Source organism: Ylistrum balloti, unplaced genomic scaffold (assembly GCF_031769215.1).
Source record: "Ylistrum balloti isolate Yb309-2 unplaced genomic scaffold, AGI_CSIRO_Ybal_v1 Utg370312, whole genome shotgun sequence".
Taxonomy (NCBI): Eukaryota; Metazoa; Mollusca; class Bivalvia; order Pectinida; family Pectinidae; genus Ylistrum; species Ylistrum balloti.
In genome coordinates, this window is record NW_026782231.1 from 1,371,046 (window position 1) to 1,390,058 (window position 19,013).

General features: G+C 34.1%; 1 protein-coding gene across 1 annotated transcript in view; it reads right to left on the minus strand.

Annotated features, from left to right (window-relative positions):
- Window positions 1–9,069: 9,069 nt before the first annotated feature.
- Window positions 9,070–19,013, minus strand: part of LOC132553264 (plexin-A4-like) — a 197,963-nt gene continuing 188,019 nt past the window's right edge. Inside the window, exons 28-34 of the mRNA XM_060217496.1 lie at window positions 18,540–18,664; window positions 17,150–17,252; window positions 16,752–16,936; window positions 16,358–16,527; window positions 15,689–15,977; window positions 15,078–15,152; window positions 9,070–14,518 (exon numbers count right to left, since the gene is read on the minus strand). Coding sequence (XP_060073479.1) covers window positions 14,417–14,518; window positions 15,078–15,152; window positions 15,689–15,977; window positions 16,358–16,527; window positions 16,752–16,936; window positions 17,150–17,252; window positions 18,540–18,664 — 1,049 coding nt within the window. The 3' untranslated portion in view covers window positions 9,070–14,416. The remainder of the gene's footprint in view (window positions 14,519–15,077; window positions 15,153–15,688; window positions 15,978–16,357; window positions 16,528–16,751; window positions 16,937–17,149; window positions 17,253–18,539; window positions 18,665–19,013) is intronic.

Genomic DNA, 19,013 nt, shown 5'->3' on the forward strand with positions numbered 1-19,013 from the left:
AAACTGACAGGCACTCGTAATATTATGTCTCCTATTATCTTCCATTATCTAACACCTCGGATGAGCACATTAACACCTACATAACTGTGTAAATTTATTAAGAACCAACACAGACAAGGCCGGTGTCAGGCAAGCTAGTGTATCACAACTGAGGTGTTACCTTTACAAATTCTCCATTCATCATTAGAGTGAAACAAAGAGTTGAAGACCATCACTACTTAATGTATTGTGTATTTCTAATGGAGAGACGCACATTTACCTGTTGAATGGATTAACGCAGCTATCCCATTGCTAAATCGAATTGTGCACAACAGACGACAAACTTCCAACTGTCCATGTTGGCAAAACACAGCTAATCGCGGTCTTCTCTACGTTTTAATAAGAGGTCCCTCTGTCACATTCGCAAGCGTCCGAAAGAAAACGTGTGCATAAAAGCCCTCAAAAGCCTAATAGTAAGTTAAGAACCAACTAGAGATAGGTTAAATGACAAAATGATTCAATCAACTTCCTTCTTTTGTATAATAACAGGAAGCATTTCAGTAATTAAGTAAAATCATCTGAACATGAACAAATACAGTGCATCATTCCCAAATCTGTTGTGGTTACCATTAGGTTGATTTTACGCCAGGCAGAGACGTATATAACACACACATATATATACGATGTGATATATACGTTTCTGCGCCAGGTAACTGCTCAAATGGCAAATTTCAACCCATAATGCAGTACAGACATCTTGTTTTAATATTCGGTTATAAAAGCTGGATTGTGTTAATGTTTGGAAAAGTCATGTGACTTGAAATACAGATCACTTGACTTGGAGGTTATAATGAAACTGTCTACAGTGATAGATGTTCCACCCCAGTATATATGTTTCTCATTATTGTAATGTAACCACAGAATCCTCATTGTTACAGGTGTCAAATTCAATAACTGTAATACAACAGCTACCATTTTTTTATTTATATATACTGCTTACATAGATGTATATCTGAATTGTCTTTCTGATCAATCCCTAATATTGTCCTAATAGCATCATAGTGTATCTTTAATTTGTAAATTACAACATTCAGAATGTGTGATGCATAAGCATGCAGACATCACAGGAAAAATGACTGCAATTTAATCTTGACGACTAACAAATCATTTGACATAATTAAATTTATGAGCATTATATATATATATTTTACATTTAACAGAGGTAATTATTTACTTCAATGCCTCAGCTAGGATTTGAACCCGGGACCTCTTGTGTACTAGCCTGATGCTCAACCGATCAAGCTAAAGAGAAGTTCTCTCTAGCCCCGTACTATATTGTGGCTTATATTTACCAGGGTTACTGTCATATTTCAAATTAATTTCTGAAGTTGTCTAATGTATATACATGTTGTAATATTTCAGTATCAACTCTACACGTATGAACTCTGGTGCCACAGTTCACCAACAATGGAAATATTCCAAAGATGAACAACAAATTATTGTCAATATGAAATTAGGGATTGAATGAATTTGTTTCAGACATTAAATACTACTAAGTTATTTGTATATTTTGTGATAAGAAGACCTCGAGTGAAGCATTAACTTACAACTAAAAAGATTAAAACAAGTTTAATGTTACTTATAAAAGACCAGAAACAAAGTAGCAACTTTGTAAATGTGCAAAGACATTAACATGTCTCTTTGTGAAAAGAAATAGTTCATATTTCTGGTTTAGTCGTATTTGAATGTTGTAAAAGTGTCAAATTCTAAGGTCTATAGAAACCAAACAAAACAAACCATTAAAATATTGAAAGTTAATTTTATTGACATTATAACAATGATCCTGTTTCCCTTACCCTTTCCTATAAAAGCAACACATGTTTACACAGACATACCTTTACAATACTGATTCTCACTGTCTAAAGTCAGCTCACCTTCTTGAGACATCAACTTCGTTGAGTGTAAAAAAGATTAAAAATAAGGAGTATTATAAAGAATATGGAAATAAAGAAAACTGAAGAACTTGTTTGATAGTACTATTTCACACAAGTAACTCTATTTCTGGGAGATCAGTTTGTGAATCATCACCTTCTTTGAAGACTTTTGCGATAAAGCACAAATGATTTCTATTGCTCACCTCTGTTGATAGATGTTTTTATAGGTCGCCATTAACACTGTTAACTGGTCACTAGTAATGTGGGAATGTAATGTTTCAATCAATTTCCTTAATCTATATAAAGTTAATGTTACAAGAAAACAGGATATGATTCAATGCAGGATATTTCTAATTGAAAATCAGTTTTACAACCTACTGGAGATCTATCACTGCATGGTATCCAGGCCAAAGGTCATGGATGGTAGATAACAGATATAAAATTTATTTGGAAACAGAAGATCCCAGAGGGAGCTTTTTATCCATCATTGTATAAAGTTTATCAGCTATTTAGACCTTTTCTTTCAGCAAGGACAGTGTTTCACAAGTAAAGGACTAACAAATTCTAATTGTCAAACTCCATGATGGCTGTCCATCAATCATTTTCTAATTAGTCTCAATGTGAATAACTTACAACACAGGACAAAGGAGAAATTATATATGCAATATGTGAATGACAAATCCAGAGCTTCTCAGAAAAAAAAATAATCTACAACTGATTAATCAAACATTTGTTGGCCTTTCTGATTTTGTGATTATTCTAATCTGTACACTGCACCATTAAGGACTAGTGGGAAACTACATTTGAAAATTGAGAAAGATCCATCAAATATTTCTCATGGAGGAAAAATAGCCACTCGGTCTCAAACTGCAATAAAAAGAATTAAGTTCAGATGGATAACAACCATCAACAAAGGACAATTTGAATATCTGATGATAAAAGGCTACAAACAGATTTCTCATCTTAATATGCAACTTTTAGAAATAAATTAAAAATAAATTCAAGTGAGAAAACCGTGCTAAGGAAAACATCACTTATGAAGAGTACTCTCTGTCACAAATCAAGTCTCAGGCATAAAGAGCAAGGAGCATGTAAGTACTTCACACTAATGCTGAATGAATGGTCCTCGTAAATTCATTGTGACGAGATTTCTTGGCATGGAACTCTTTTAGATAGAGACAATTTGAGCAAGAAGACATATACCCTTAAGGCAATTCTATTTTTCTAAAATTAAATGATGAATGCTTTTCCCCTACTCCAATTAAATGTATAAGATGTATATACAATATGTATCTATGAAGAAAGAGTGATTCTTATTGAAAAGCTTATTAAGGGTAATATGGCATCTCACTCAGGAAAGACATTACATCACCATACACAAAAGTTCCAAGAATAAAATGTACATTATCTGATTTTTCATAATTTTGAAATATTAATCAATGATAAAAATGGCAATGTACATAGGATAACATGTATTTATTTATAATTATAAAAATAATTTCAATTGAAGGGAGATAACTCTCTTCACACAAATCACAGTAATTACTAACAAATTTAACACATAAACCCAGGTTCTCTTAATACAGATGATACATACCCTTCTCCCTGACCATCGTCAGTACAAAACTATGTCAGTTATACATGCTCCAATAATTTTTTATACTTATTATGAATACATACCATTGCATTGTAGCGTAAGGTGTTACACCATTTATGCATAAAACACATTTATGAAGTGCTGAATAGAAATAGACTTTCATACATGTTTCCTATCTTCTTCTCTCAGTGCATGCTCTATACATACATTTTATACACAAAATTCATACATGCCTTAAAACCATTCATCCATGACCTAGATATGATTCTACCATTTATCCCTTAATGTGAATATCATCCCGTTCTTGATTTATGTAATCAGTCATGCCTGACAAACAGGATCAGATTTATTCATGTACATGTACCATGGACTAGTACCATCATTGACATATTACTAAACTACAACAGCACTTTGTATTGATGATACGATTGGTGGTCATCAATTGTGTATTGTTTATTATAAGGTCAATAGTATAAAACAATACATTTGTTAAATCGTATTCTTGGCATAGATAATTAATCAACCATACACCATACAACAAATCAATCATTCCATTCACTTTTATGAATTTCATTCATTCATTCATTCATTCATTTACTCTTTCAAATAAACATCACGATTCTGAATAAACACACATGTAGTACAGCAATATTCTTACCACATGATTTATAATACGCCAAAAAATGAAATAAATATCAAGTATACATAAATAGACTATACCGAAACAGTTATAAAATACATTTCAAAATTTCAGAAAATACTAGGGTGGTCACATCAAAATCAGGAAACAAGCACAAATGAAACCAAACACAAATTTGTTGAAATTACTTAAAAACAAATACACACATATACTAGGAAACCAAACACAGAATTAAACATCACTGTTATTGTTGAAATTACTTAAAAACAAATACACACATATACTAGATATTTTCAGGAGAACAAAGAGAGGGAAAATACTTTTGAACACAAGTAGAAATGATGTTGGTCTTCTAATAGTTAATAAGAAATCAATTTTAACACTTAGATGGTAAATAAATGTAATGTTCGTGTCACATATTGAAAAAATGAAGTATAAATAATGACAATCAGTATGTACAATATAGATCCTTTTGTTATGTTTTAATCAAGACAACTATCACTAGATGTTTTACCAACTCCTCTCTTTTGTTTAATTTCATTTTGCGAAATATTTCTGAGTTTTTTAAAAAAAAAAAAATGTTTGATATCAAAATTTACAAGAAAAAAAGGAAAAGAATTGATGTGTTCTGTCAGGAAAAAATAATATCTAACTCTTGAAGCTTTGGATTTCATTTTTTGTAAATAAAGGAATACCGATTTGTTAAGTGGAATGATGACTATGCTATAATACACAAGGAATATATAGGAGAAACAACTCTAGCTACTTCTGGCCCTGGGTATGTATAAATTAAAAGGAAGGGTGATATATGGCAGGGGTGAAATAAATGGCTGGAGAGAAATCTACGGCTACTTCTGGCCCTGGGTATGTATAAATTAAAAGGAAGGGTGATATATGGCAGGGGTGAAATAAATGGCTGGAGAGAAATCTACGGCTACTTCTGGCCCTGGGTATGTATATATTAAAAGGAAGGGTGATATATGGCAGGGGTGAGATAAATGGCTGGAGATAAATGTACGGCTACTTCTGGCCCTGTGTATGTATATATTAAAATGAAGGTTGAGATATATGGCAGGGGATGTCTGGCTCTGTGTATGTATATATCAAAAGGAAGGTGTGTGTAGATGGCAAAGGTGAGTTAATGGCAGAGGTTAAATCTACAGCTCCATTTGGCCCTGTGTATGTATATTTTAAAAGGAAAGTATAGATATATGGCAGGGGAAAAATCTATGGCTCCTTCTGGCACTGTGTATGTATATATTGAAAGGAAGGTAGATGGCAGGGTTAAGATATATGGCGGGGGTTAAATCTACAGCTCCTTCTAGCCCTGTATTGGCATATATCAATAGCAAGGTCTAAATATATGGTTGTAGTGAAACTTCAATGTACTACAGATCACCCTAATAACCTGGAAGACATTTTAATTTTCTTCCTGTTTTTGTGATACATTAATTATATAAACAACAAACATTATCATCAACAATACTTAATACATTAAACTTCAAACAATAACAGTTGTGCAAAACACATATAAAAATTTTAACACATATAAAATGAGATTTCCTGCACATACCTGTCAAACTATTTTGGACTGGAGTCTCCCATTTACTTTTGTCACATTTTATGTAGACAATCTTCAGTGTGAAATTTTAGTCTTAAAATGGAGATTTTTAGAAAATAAGAATCTATTGTTTTTTCCTTAAATGATTTTTAACCGTTGTAATATGAATTTAAATAACATAAGTGACCATTTCCAGTTTGTGAAAGACTTTAAAATTTGAAATTTCCAGTTTTGACCCTTTGACAGGAATGCCTGCATTGCATTCTTAACAAGTATCATTGCCTTATATCATAATATACAAATTGATAGTCGGTGGTATAATCATTGCATGATAGTATACTAACTTCCATCAAGGGGAGATAATCCACTGAGTTGTCAGGGGAAGTAACCAACACTTACTTATCTACAACATTTGCCAATATTCATGCAGAGATTATTTCGCAAGGGGAGATAACTACACGATGACAACAGCTCAATTATTACCTGATGTTCTCAAGATACATATTTGGAGCTAATAATAAAAAATCCTACAATTTACAATCAAATTATTGTTAAATTTATTCATGTATGATATATCTAAATATTAAGCCATTATCTCCCCTTGATATTTTATAATGGTGGAATATTTTCTGGTGGAAGAATGATCTCCCCTTGATACTAAGATCTGACCACAACAAAATGTAGTAACTCCTGATTGATCGCCATTTTAAAAGCCATCATCATCAAAACTAAACAAATTTCAACTTTCACTGTAAGTAATTTCTTATGATATTGAACAATGATGAAGTATAGATTTTGGGGAATAGATTATCTCCCCTGATATCTAATTACATAACAATAGTAGTCATTCAAGATTGATCTCCGTTGTCAAGGCATCATCTAACTAAACAAATTATTTACTTTAACTTGCCCTGGCCAAAGTAGCAAATCATTTTAGTTTCTAGTTCTTTTGATAAACAACAATAGAATTGTGGTCTTATTAGCAGGTAATGACTTATTGTCTACAGTATCAAATGTGAAATGGTTCCCTTTGTGGAAGTCATTTATAATTAGTATTAGTGATGTAAATTTGATTTCCCCAGTAAAATCTTTTATCTTTGACAGAAATATTGACAATAATTTTGTTTCTGATGTCAAGTCAAGTCCATTATCATTGTAAATAACACTGGCATCCAAAGTTTTTTTCATTGTGATAGCAATATCCCTTGACAAAAATACTGTCATTTATCTTATGTCTGATCAAATCCATGACCATTGTCAATAAACTGAGTGTTATGCTTGTTTTCTTGGTCAAGTCACCTACTAAAGGTTAGACTTAAAAATGTTGCCCTTGTTGATAATGATGAAGTGTTATATACTCCCTGACAGCTTGATCACTAAAACAATGCTGACTGTTTGTCACACTGTCAGGAGGACCTGTATATATCTCTATACACAGAGAAGTGATGACTCAAACAGGTCTTGATTTCCATCCTTCTCAGATCTAACAAGGACAGTTAATATGATCCCAAACCACCTATATGAAAAGGTCAAGGTCACGTCCAGGTGAGGTCATACTGAGACCAGTCTGCAGTGGGAGCTAGGTATATTCTCTGTCCACTGTAAATAAAGCTGTTTACTCCACGGTAGGCCACACGAGGAACACCTGCCTGTAACATAACACATGTAAAGAGGTTATTAATAAAAACTCAATCAGAAAAATCTAATTTCTCACACTGTAAATTTACAAATTATATATCTTTAAACAAGAGGCCCAAGGGGCCTTAACCGTCACCTCAGCAATATATGTCAATAATCTGGGGATTTTAAAATGTTGCAAAAATGTAACAACACTTGTGCAGGACCGTGTGTAAAACATCTGTACCAAGATTGAACATGATCTACCCAGTGGTTCTTGAGAGGAAGTCCAAAATGTCTTAGCCAAACAGAGGCCAGGGTTGCACATTTATATAAAGCAAATCATGTTTTCATTTACAAGTTGAAATAGTTTAGTAGATACATGTATAGCTAAAGTATACAAAAAATCAGATCAATTTCAAGTCTATCCACAATCTTTTCCTTGCCTAATACAATAAGGCATCCAACTAAAAAATCTCACATAAAACAATGTGAAAAAATCTTGTGGTATTTCTGAGACAGGAATATATATGTATCAAGGCTGAGAAATGTAGTGTTACCACAGGTATTGAACCATATTATACATGTAGTTCAGAACATAGAAGGTTCAGCGAGTAATAAGATCCGGGTTTGATGAAAGATCTGGCTACACATTTTTTCTCATCTATATGGTTGTCATAAACACACAACATGTCTTTATCAAAGATTAATATGTAACAAATATCAGAAGGGGTAATTTTGGACCAGTTATTTTTATTCTTACAAACTTTGCAGTCCTTTCCCTAAAGATCATCTATATGAAGTTACACTTTTGGTTCAAGACAACAAGATTTGCTAAGATTTAACAAATTCTACTCCTTTCTGCCCCTTAAATATGCCCCGATTGAGGCCACACCTTTATCTATTGTAAACTTTAAGAAGCTAACTTTACCTAATTTTACTCCTTTTTTACCCCCACCTGGGGTCCTTGTGCAGCCATTACTTTTTTCCCCACAAACTAAATGTGTCTTATTACACAGATGCTTTGTGTTTAGTGTGGTTGTAACCCAAAAACATGGTCAAAGCCATTAGAACCCATTTTCAAAAAAAAAATATAACTGACCCCTTTTTGCCAGCCATGAGGCCCCAGAACCCCTCAGACACTTTTTTCAACTCAAAGTCACATGTTCTTCACTAGGGGACCCTATATACTAAATTTGGTTGATCCGTCAACTTTGAATTTTGACCCCTTTTAAAAGCCCCTGGAGGGCCTGTTTATGACCCAGTTTTTTTCTAATTCACAAACTTTGTAAACCTTGCTCTAGAATCATGAATTTTGAATTTTAGGAAATTCTGATCCTTGGTTCATAAGAAGAAGTTTTTTTTAAAGATTTACCTAATTTTTGCCCCCTCCTGTAGCCCCTATTGGAGCCACACCATTTTCTTTCGCAAACTTGATGCATCTTACTATAGGGATACTTTGTGCCAAGCTTGGTTGAAATCCATCCAGTGGTTCTTGAGAAAAGTTGAAAATGTGAAAAGTTAACAACACATGACGGGCGACGACAGACAAATCATGATGGCAATAGGTCACCATGAGCCTTTGGCTCAGGTGACCTAAAAATGGAGATAATGAAATGCAACCCTTCCTGCCAGACTCATCAGCCATAGACTTGTTGAATTCAGAGAATGACAAAATCATAATACTGATCACAGTTGACAAAGCTCATCATTTAAACAAAAAACAAACAATAAAGACTGATTTCACTTGCAGTAATGTTTTATTCTATTTTTTTTAAATATTTTTTCTTAGCTTTAAGAAGATGCACATCTAAATCACTGTATCAAAAATTGTATAAAATCTCATGCATACATAACCATTACATTCTATATCTCTTACTCTCTCAGTTCATTGTGTGCCACACTAGAAGATTTATCTCCCCTTACACTTATACTAAACATGGCGTGTGATACCACAGTGGTCGTTCTCTCACACTATTCTCTCAGTGGTCCAGGTTAGGACTGAACTTCCACATATATATATATAGATATATGTATATATAAATACATTTATACAAATGAAAAATTTGTATTTAAATATCAATGGCATGTAAATGAAATAGTTGCATAGCCAACATAGATGATTTAATCTTGAGAGTTACCTCTATCAGGACAGAAAAAAAAACAAAACCAACCAAACGCCACATCATTTTCAGAAAGGACTTCAGAAATCTGTTGAACCCAACATATCTAGCATACCATTAATTACAAGCTCTCTGAAATCTAAAGCCGCTTATATGTTCTAAAATCTAGGCAAAACCAGTCTGGACAGAGTCAATCCTGTACTATCTAATCAAATCAAACTAGAACAAAAATAAAAAACAAAACAAAAGAAAAGCACCATGATGGAGAATATGGCTGGGTACATAAATCTAAAATCAAGGTACAGTTAATGTCTATTATTAAGTGTTATCAGTTTTAGCTTCACAGTGAAAGGAAATTGATTGTAACCAAAGTATGATAACTTTCACACCACTATATGTTATACACATGTACATCAGCTAAACAGTAACAACAATCTCTATCTCATACATTCGTCTTTGGTTTTGTTTTACAATTCAATGATAGGTTTTTACACTAATATTTACACAATTTACATTGGCTATAGGGTACTATAAATTTCATGTGTTTATAAACTGTAAGAATTTCTGCAGACTACACTGATGTAAAACACCTGGGGACTAGTAGACAATCCTGCATAGCTAATGTCACACAGAGAAACTCAAAAATAAAACACAAATATATTTACATTGTTATCACAAAAATTTCATCAATGGATTTTGTTCAGTTTTTTTTAATGATAAACAATGTACATAATTTCAAAATAAACAAATAAGACAACAAATTATAATGGGATTAATCTGTTAATTTTCACGATTTTTATCTGTGTCTAATACCCAGGACACGAAAAAAAATTAAACCAGGAAATAGTAAAATGACAATCAATACAATATAAAAACAGGAACTTTTTGAAACATGTAACTTACTCGGTCAATACAAAAACAACACTCGGTAAGCAAAATGATCAGGGCAATTCTATACATTGTTTTCCAGTCCAATACTTTTAGATCAAATTACATTTATAGTAAATTCAATTTACAGAAATTGAGTTTTGTATCCATCACTTAAATGAAAGCTTCAGAGTAAATTTCTATTGAGGAGGTTCATTCTGTCTGACCCAGGACAATGAAAGATGAGTGCCACTAACACTAAGGTTCTACTATAACAATATTGACAGCTACATTGATTACATCTCCTCATATGTATACATCTGAACCCAGTGACAACAAAAATAATCTTAATCATTTCAATGTTTGCTGATCATATTAACATTAACAGGTATAGATAGAAAACTAATTTAATTTTTAAGATAGTTTATAAGTACAATAACCAATGGCAACACAAATTCCTATTCATTCCAATTACATCATCATGAATATTTCAAAGTTAAAATGTTTGGCAAAAATTTGTTTCCATCCCGAACAGATCTAAATTATCCACTTAAGCAACTGCATGCCATAGTGTGTTCCTTAAAACTGTCATATAGGAACATTCTGGAAGGTAACTATGACATAGCAACCACAAGGGAGGTAAATGTGACATAGCAACCACAAGGGAGGTAACTGTGACAAAATAACCACAAGGGAGGTAACTGTGACATAGCAACCACAAGGGAGGTAACTGTGACACAGCATTAGTAACAGAGATAACATGGAAGCTCTCACCCTATCATGGAAGTTTATCTGAAGAATTTAAAATCGCATATAAAACAAAATGTTTCTAATTTTACACCAGTGATTACACCTAACAAATGACCATTAAGTAAAACCTTGTAACTCATAATATGATTTATTTTTAAAGAGATATTGACAACTGCTAATTGATGATTTGTAAACAGAAAATCTTCAGACTTACAAGGTTCCACTGTGACATATATAAAAGTGGGCTAGGAAACATCACAAATTACAAGATATGATACAACTACATAAAATAGGAGAAACTTGACTAGCACAACCTTGCACATTGTTACATTTAAAATCTTAAAGGTAAATATATGAGCGTAATTATATTTGTTGTAAAAACAAAACCATATATATTATATGTATATGTTAGTTGGATTTTTGTAATGATTAATACCACAAATAACATTTCATTTCAAGTCAGAATCACATACTTTAAGTTAAATTAACTCTCAAAGAAATATAAAACAAGTGGTGACTATCTCTAAGATGTGGTGGGTAATCAAGGGCCTTTAATTACTGGAGTCAACACTTTTGAAACCTGATGGGTTTTCTAAGTAACATTTCAAAGTCTGTTGGGTCATCTAGGACAGAGCTACAGGGCATTTGCAACAATGAAATCTGGTGGGTTTTCTAGAGTATCGGTTGTCTAAGGTGGTATCATTGTTGTAGCGTGATGGGTTATCTAGGGTGGTATCACTGTTGTAGTGTGATGGGTTATCTAGGGTGGTATCACTGTTGTAGTGTGATGGGTTATCTAGGGTGGTATCATTGTTGCAGTGTGATAGGTTATCTAGGATGGTATCACTGTTGCAGTGTGATGGGTTATCTAGGGTGGTATCACTGTTGTATTGTGATGGGTTTTCTAGGGTGGTATCACTGTTGTAGTGTGATGGGTTATCTAGGGTGGTATCACTGTTGTAGTGTGATGGGTTATCTAGGGTGGTATCACTAGTGTAGTGTGATGGGTTATCTAGGGTGGTATCACTGTTGTAATGTGATGGGTTATCTAGGGTGGTATCACTGTTGTAGTGTAATGGGTTATCTAGGGTGGTATCACTAGTGTAGTGTGATGGGTTATCTAGGGTGGTATCACTGTTGTAATGTGATGGGTTATCTAGGGTGGTATCACTGTTGTAGTGTGATGGGTTATCTAGGGCGGTATCACTGTTGCAGTGTGATGGGTTATCTAGGGTGGTATCAGTGTTGTAGTGTGATGGGTTATCTAGGATGGTATCACTGTTGTAGTGTGATGGGTTATCTAGGGTGGTATCACTGTTGTAGTGTGATGGGTTATCTAGGATGCAATAGCTGGGTTTTGGTCAATCTTTTTTCTGTCTGGTGGGTTCTTTAGGGTTCAATAACTATGAACAATGTATATATCAACCTTTATATGTCTGGTGGGGTATCAAGGGTTCAATAACTGGGCATTTATCAACCTTTTTATGTCAAGGGGGTATCAAGGTTTTGTAACTGGGTATTTATCAATTTTATTTATGTCTCTTGAGGTATCTAGGGAGCAGTGAGTATGTATTTGTCAGTAATTCTCTATCTGCTGTGTGGTATCCAGGGTAACTGGAGCTGTAGTGTGTTGGTAAACAATATTTATAGGAGCTGTAGTGTGTTGCTAAACAATATTTATAGGAGCTGTAGTGTGTTGGTAAACAATATTTATAGGAGCTGTAGTATGTTGGTAAACAATATTTATAGGAGCTGTAGTGTGTTGGTAAACAATATTTATAGGAGCTGTAGTGTGTTGGTAAACAATATTTATGGGAGGTAATGTATGGGGTTCATCAGTTTGACTGCCACATGATAACATGGCTACATGAATCTTGTAATTGAAAATCTAGGCCAGACTGAGCTATCTAAGACCACCAATAGACAACATGAACGCTGATTGATACATCTGCATAGAAAATTAATCTATGGCAAGTACAGATTACTTTTGTATGTGAATGGTATTGACTGTCGGTTGAATGAATAATGATTCTTTTGGCACAAAGAAAACTATATCTATTGAATTAGCTTATAGACCTAATAATATATGCAATATTGTTATGTACATGAGCATGTGTACTATTTATTGATACAAAAGATGAAGGCAAAAATATGCTAAATGGTTTCTATTTTCTAAAATAAATGTTGATCATTCTTCTTCACCTTTCATAAAAAAATCTATAACGGTCTTCACCCTTTCAGAAAATTATCAAATCATTTGTCCAAAATCCAAGTAAATTACTGTGTGTATTACCAATTTTGGATTTTTTTTTCATTTTCGAAAATAGTTGGAAAAAAAAAAAAAAATGTGCAATGTGGAGTATCAAATTCTGTTCATGAATGAAGGATGACCTAAAATCCAAATCTACAGCGGAGTGCGATATGAAAATATGAAATCAGCTGAATCATGTCATTACAAGTAAATAGTTTCATACTTAAAAATAGCTTGTACATTTAACACATAAAAAATTACATACAAAGACAGTTCTGGTCAGTTGCACCAGAGCTATAGGTATGTTAATGAACACATGGATGTGCTGTTGGGTTGAGTCTTTGACCTGGAGTCACTCTTCTGCAAACTAGTCTCACCATTAGTTGAACAAGATGTGCTGATCTATGAAATAGTCTTGCTGTTCAATCAACTGGACTCACTTTTCAGGAGTCTCACAGTAAGGTGAACAAGATACACTGATCTATGAACTTGTCCGTTCTATAAATGTTATGTGAACCAGTCGAACACGAACCAGTCTCTGTTGTTTGATGGAAAGTCTCATTTTTTCAGCATATAAACACTTATGAACTGCTTATCCTTCTGCATGCAAGTCCTATCTACAGGATGTAGTTATATTACAACAGCATCACTTTATTGGCTAATCTACAGTGGATTGGAAATCAGCTGGCCAGACACCTGAGGCCTACATATGGACAGTGCACAGAGATTCGTCGAGTACAGGTGGCAGACGATGGTGAATTGAGAACTTTATTGTGTGTGCGTGATCCTCACTCTTTCCTAGGCAGATGACACTGACTTTTACATTTGGAACAGGCCTTCTGGTTACATGGCACTCACTTTTACTCAAGTAATGATGAGGAGTACAAAACATATACTATGTCACAGCACTTACCGTGCAATGACAGAAGAAATTGAAAAATTGACCTGACGAGGTATATACCATCAGCAGTAGAAGCACTTCAAAACAAACGAAACACAAGAGTCAGATCTCCATCCAACCAATGTTTGCATTAAAGCCAAGTATGCATAGTAACAAATGATGAAATTAAAGCTCCTTTGTGAGTGTGATATGTGTATCAGCAGTAAACTTCTGCCTCCATTGTCATTCGAACCTGCTCAAGTTTGTAAGTCAGGCGGTTCTTTTTGGCAAATTCATCTTCTTCAAGAGCCTGCCACAACTGTAAACAGAATCACATGTATACAGTTGACAGGATGGCATCACATACAACATATTCTATACATATATTAATTAATCAAATTAAATAATGTGTTGGTCCTGTAACACATCATGCAACAGCAAATATACTTATCAGTTAGTCAGCAACACTTGTGTTTGTTACAGTTCCACATTTTATTTTTAATTTTTTAAATTGATGATTTGAAACACACTTCAGATTTCATTATCAATTTTTTAATTTACAGGAATCAAATGGAAGATTTGAAACACATGACAGATTTTTTGCACATTTTGTTATTTTAAGGTATTCATATTAAAAAACATTTAAAGTATACTGAATTTTCATCAAAATATTGATTTTTCAATTACTTCTCTTTTCAAACTAAAACTTGAGAAAAGCTAAATCAGTGATCAATGATGTCACCAAAAAGAAAAGAAAAAAAACCCCACATAAACATGTGACAAAATGCTGAATTAAGTCTCAAAACACATATGTAATTCCTATTCATCGCAATGGAATGATGCAGAGTTTTGTGAAATACTGTTGGCGTCAACCTTACCTCTTCATTGTATTTCTGTACATATTTATATAGTTCCAGAAGGGCTGCGCTGGTATTAAACTCATCCTGATGACACTAGAATTAAAAGTATTAAATACGAATAAATACATGCTAAGACGAAATCTATTTCAGGTCTGAAGAAGTCTGAGAAGCCAAGAGAGGCATTCTTGATAGTCTTGCATTTTTGTTATTTTATCATATTTATTTCTTCACGAGGAATTAATTTTCATTTTATTTACTCACTATATATATTTTCACAGATATTTACATTTCCTTTCCCATTTTAAACATTGATGCAGCAAATTACATTATCATACTCTTATATCCAAATGACCTTCGTACAAATATGTTTATGACCTGTACACCTCAAGGCAGGACCAAAATAACATGATCCATGCTTCAATAATGACTGAGGTGTATTAAATTTCTATTGATAAAACTATAACAGGATTTGTATGATGTCTCCACCAATCCTAATCCAACTGTTTATATCACCGTCATGGTCCTGGACCTGGCTGTGACATGGTTCTTATGTTCATTACTTATTTTACAGTCTTCTCTTGTGAATGACCTTAACATGACCTTGGCTAGATATATACACAGACACTAACCCTGGATTCATCGGTCATCATGGCGGTCATATCCTGGTCACTGATGGCGGGCATCATCTTGATGTCCTGGTAGTATCGTTCTACCCACTTCTTATACTTTGGGATGTCCTTGGCATAGAGGAGCTTGCTGGACGGGGAGTCCTTACCCAGACGGTGCTCTGACATGGAGCAGCTATCCATAAATGTCTGGGCCACCACAGACAGACACGAATCCACAATGGGTGACTTGTAGATGTCAAACACAAAGTTGGGGTTCTTTATCACATTAACCCAGAACCTTAGTGGAAGACTGAAATGGAAAAACATACAAATCTTCAGCTCCTTCAAAGGCTTTATAGAAGTCAATATCAACCAAAACATGTCATATGAGTCAATTTTAACAAAGTGGTGTAACACGAGTCACTCTCCATCAAGTGGTGTAACACAAGTCAATTTTCACCAATTGGTGCAACACGAGTCAATTTCCACCCATTGGTGTAACATGAGTCAATTTCCATCAACTGGTGTAACATGAGTTCATTTGAGCCAAATGCTACATGAAACTATCATCAGGTGTCATTCCAGTTACTATCATTTGTTATGATATATTCTATGGGCTATCAGACATATTACTTTAAACATCATGTCATGTTCACAGGTTTTCAATTATAAAATATGATCATCACTTACCTATTGGATTTCCATGTGTGTACAACCTCGATGTCCTGTATACCATGTTGTAGGGCTTGGTCGTCTAGGAAGTCAAACATGTACTTAATGGCAAGGGGAAGGGCTGTACACCTGTGGTTAGTGCTGAATATCCTCTCAAACAAGTCGTCAACAAACTGTTGAAGGGTACCCTGTAAATAGTCAACAAATTAATTATGAAAATTTGAACCAGATCTGTAAAGATATTCTGAAAGATAAAGAACAGGGGTAGTATTATGTTTCCTCCCCAAACCAATAAGATAAGTGGGGCATCAAAATCAGACAGCTATCAATGTAAAAAGAGTAACAAAAGAGCAACCAACTGACATCTGGACAGACAGTCACTTTAGCCATGGTCAAAATCTAAACAACTTACCTTGGTGGCAAGAAGTCTGGTGAGATAGATTTCAGACACCATCTTACTGCCGCGATCTCCCTCTTTTAGGGTCTCGGCATCGTGTTGTTTGACGAGGTGGTAATACTTGTATCCACTCCCGTCTGTGTCTGCGTGGAAACCTTGTGGAGTTCGGTTTAGGGATGGACTCCTGGAGTAAATGAAATCTGGCAAAACAGAAAAACTGATCAGAAATTGTTCAATCTCAGCAGTTACACAAATTCAAAAATCTTTTACGCCTCTGAGTGGGAAATCTACAACACTACATAAACTAATGCACAATATTTTGTTGCTAAAGATGGATTATGATATCCAGTGATGTTCTCACAGGAACTAGAAGTCTCAAGTTTGAATTGGTTTTGACTCCCAGAGATACTTACCACTGTACAGCTTGGACCCAGATTTATCGTTTGAGTTCATGGAGAGGTTATAGTAGGACTGAGGCTGTTTTGGCACCAATGTCATGAATGCACCATCAGGTACCTGTCAAAGGGAGACAACTCATTATTTGACACTTCAATGTTTAAACCATGCCAATCTTTATTGATATACATATAAAATACTCCACACACACTGCACAATGAAAATTAACATTTTGCATGAACAACATTCACATATTTGCATGATATTTACTGAAGGAACATACATGAAAATCCTGTTTTGAAAATGGAATGACATGGTTAAATCTTTATCCCAGACCACTTCTACTATGTTCTACTATGTTGCAAGGTCATTGAATATCATATAAAATACATTCAATGTTGCACACTTTATACTTCTAAATGTTCCATGACTGATACAATTAAATAGATGTTTTCATTTTTTTCAATTAAATGATGCTCTAGAAACTTTTAACTAATTGTCTCTACACCTTATGGTTCTCATAAGAAGTAGGTTGTTTTTTTTTTTAATTTGAAAGTATTTAATCTTAGTGACTTTGAACACGTACAATATAACATGTTGGGACAAATTGTCTTCAAAGCTAGACATACAGCAAACTATGTTTCATGATTCTGATCCTCATTAAATGCTTTACATGACCCTTTGGATCAAACCAAATCTATTCCCCCTGTATTTCAATATGGGTCAAGGTCAATAATAAGATCAAACCATAATTTGATAGACATTTCGATAAACCTTTTCAGTTCCAAAAATGATATTTCATGAAGACTCCTAAGTAATCTGAACAAATCTGGTATCTTTCACTATATATACTACTATATACAATTGTGTATCCTTAATTTAGATGTCATTGGAAGGTTTTTATCAAATTCTTTCTGCAAACATTTGGTGCTTTTCCCCTCCAATCTTCATTTTTATTAAAGATTTTTATTCCAGGCTTCAGTGCTTTGACCACTACAACTTCAAACATAAGGTAATTTTCTTTTCCATAATCATTTATCATAAGCCATATCAACAACAGTTATGACCTTGACCCTTGATCCTCAGGCCTGCTATTCTATTATAAGCACTTTAATTAAGAACGCGGGCTATCTGAAGTTGGAGGTTGAGAACTGGACTACTAAGCATCAGTAATCCTGCTCTTTGACCTTTGGGGCAAATAGTACTGCACTTCATCTTAGTTTGGGTTTTTCAAATGTCAATTAAAAATTCATCAATTTAAAAAGCAATAAAATGTCTAATGAATAAAGAGTGATCCTATATTCCCACAGTGGTACGTAATCTGACCTTGACCTGTCAATCACTCTCAAATGCTCCAAACATCTGAAATCAGGAAGAACAACGATTTCCTGACTGGTGAGTACATACCTTGTAATGACAACACGAATTGAGGCGTTTATATTCTCCTTCTATCTTCGTTGACACATCATCATCTTGTAAAATTAGACGCCCCTTAATCCCGCTGTTCCATTCTGGAGATTTATCAAATAACACTGTAACCGTGGAAACAATTGCAACTATTAACAACGACCACTCACAACCTCTGCAGTGCAGAATCCTTGGTTCGTGATGATGAAGATGATATGAAAGGCAATGAACCATGCCAAAGATGCTGATGTTTCTGTACAATGGTCACTTTTTTTATACAATAATTTCAAAATTTTACAGACATACAAAATCATGAGGATAAGTTTTAAAGTTTTCAAATGACTGGTTCAAAATTGATGTACAGAAACATCAGCTTCAGGGTTCAAATTTGACAGGAAGTGACCTCATGTCTAACATGAAGTCTACATAAAGAAGGGTTTGGGAAAGAAGGCAAAGAAACGAAAATCTGTAAAA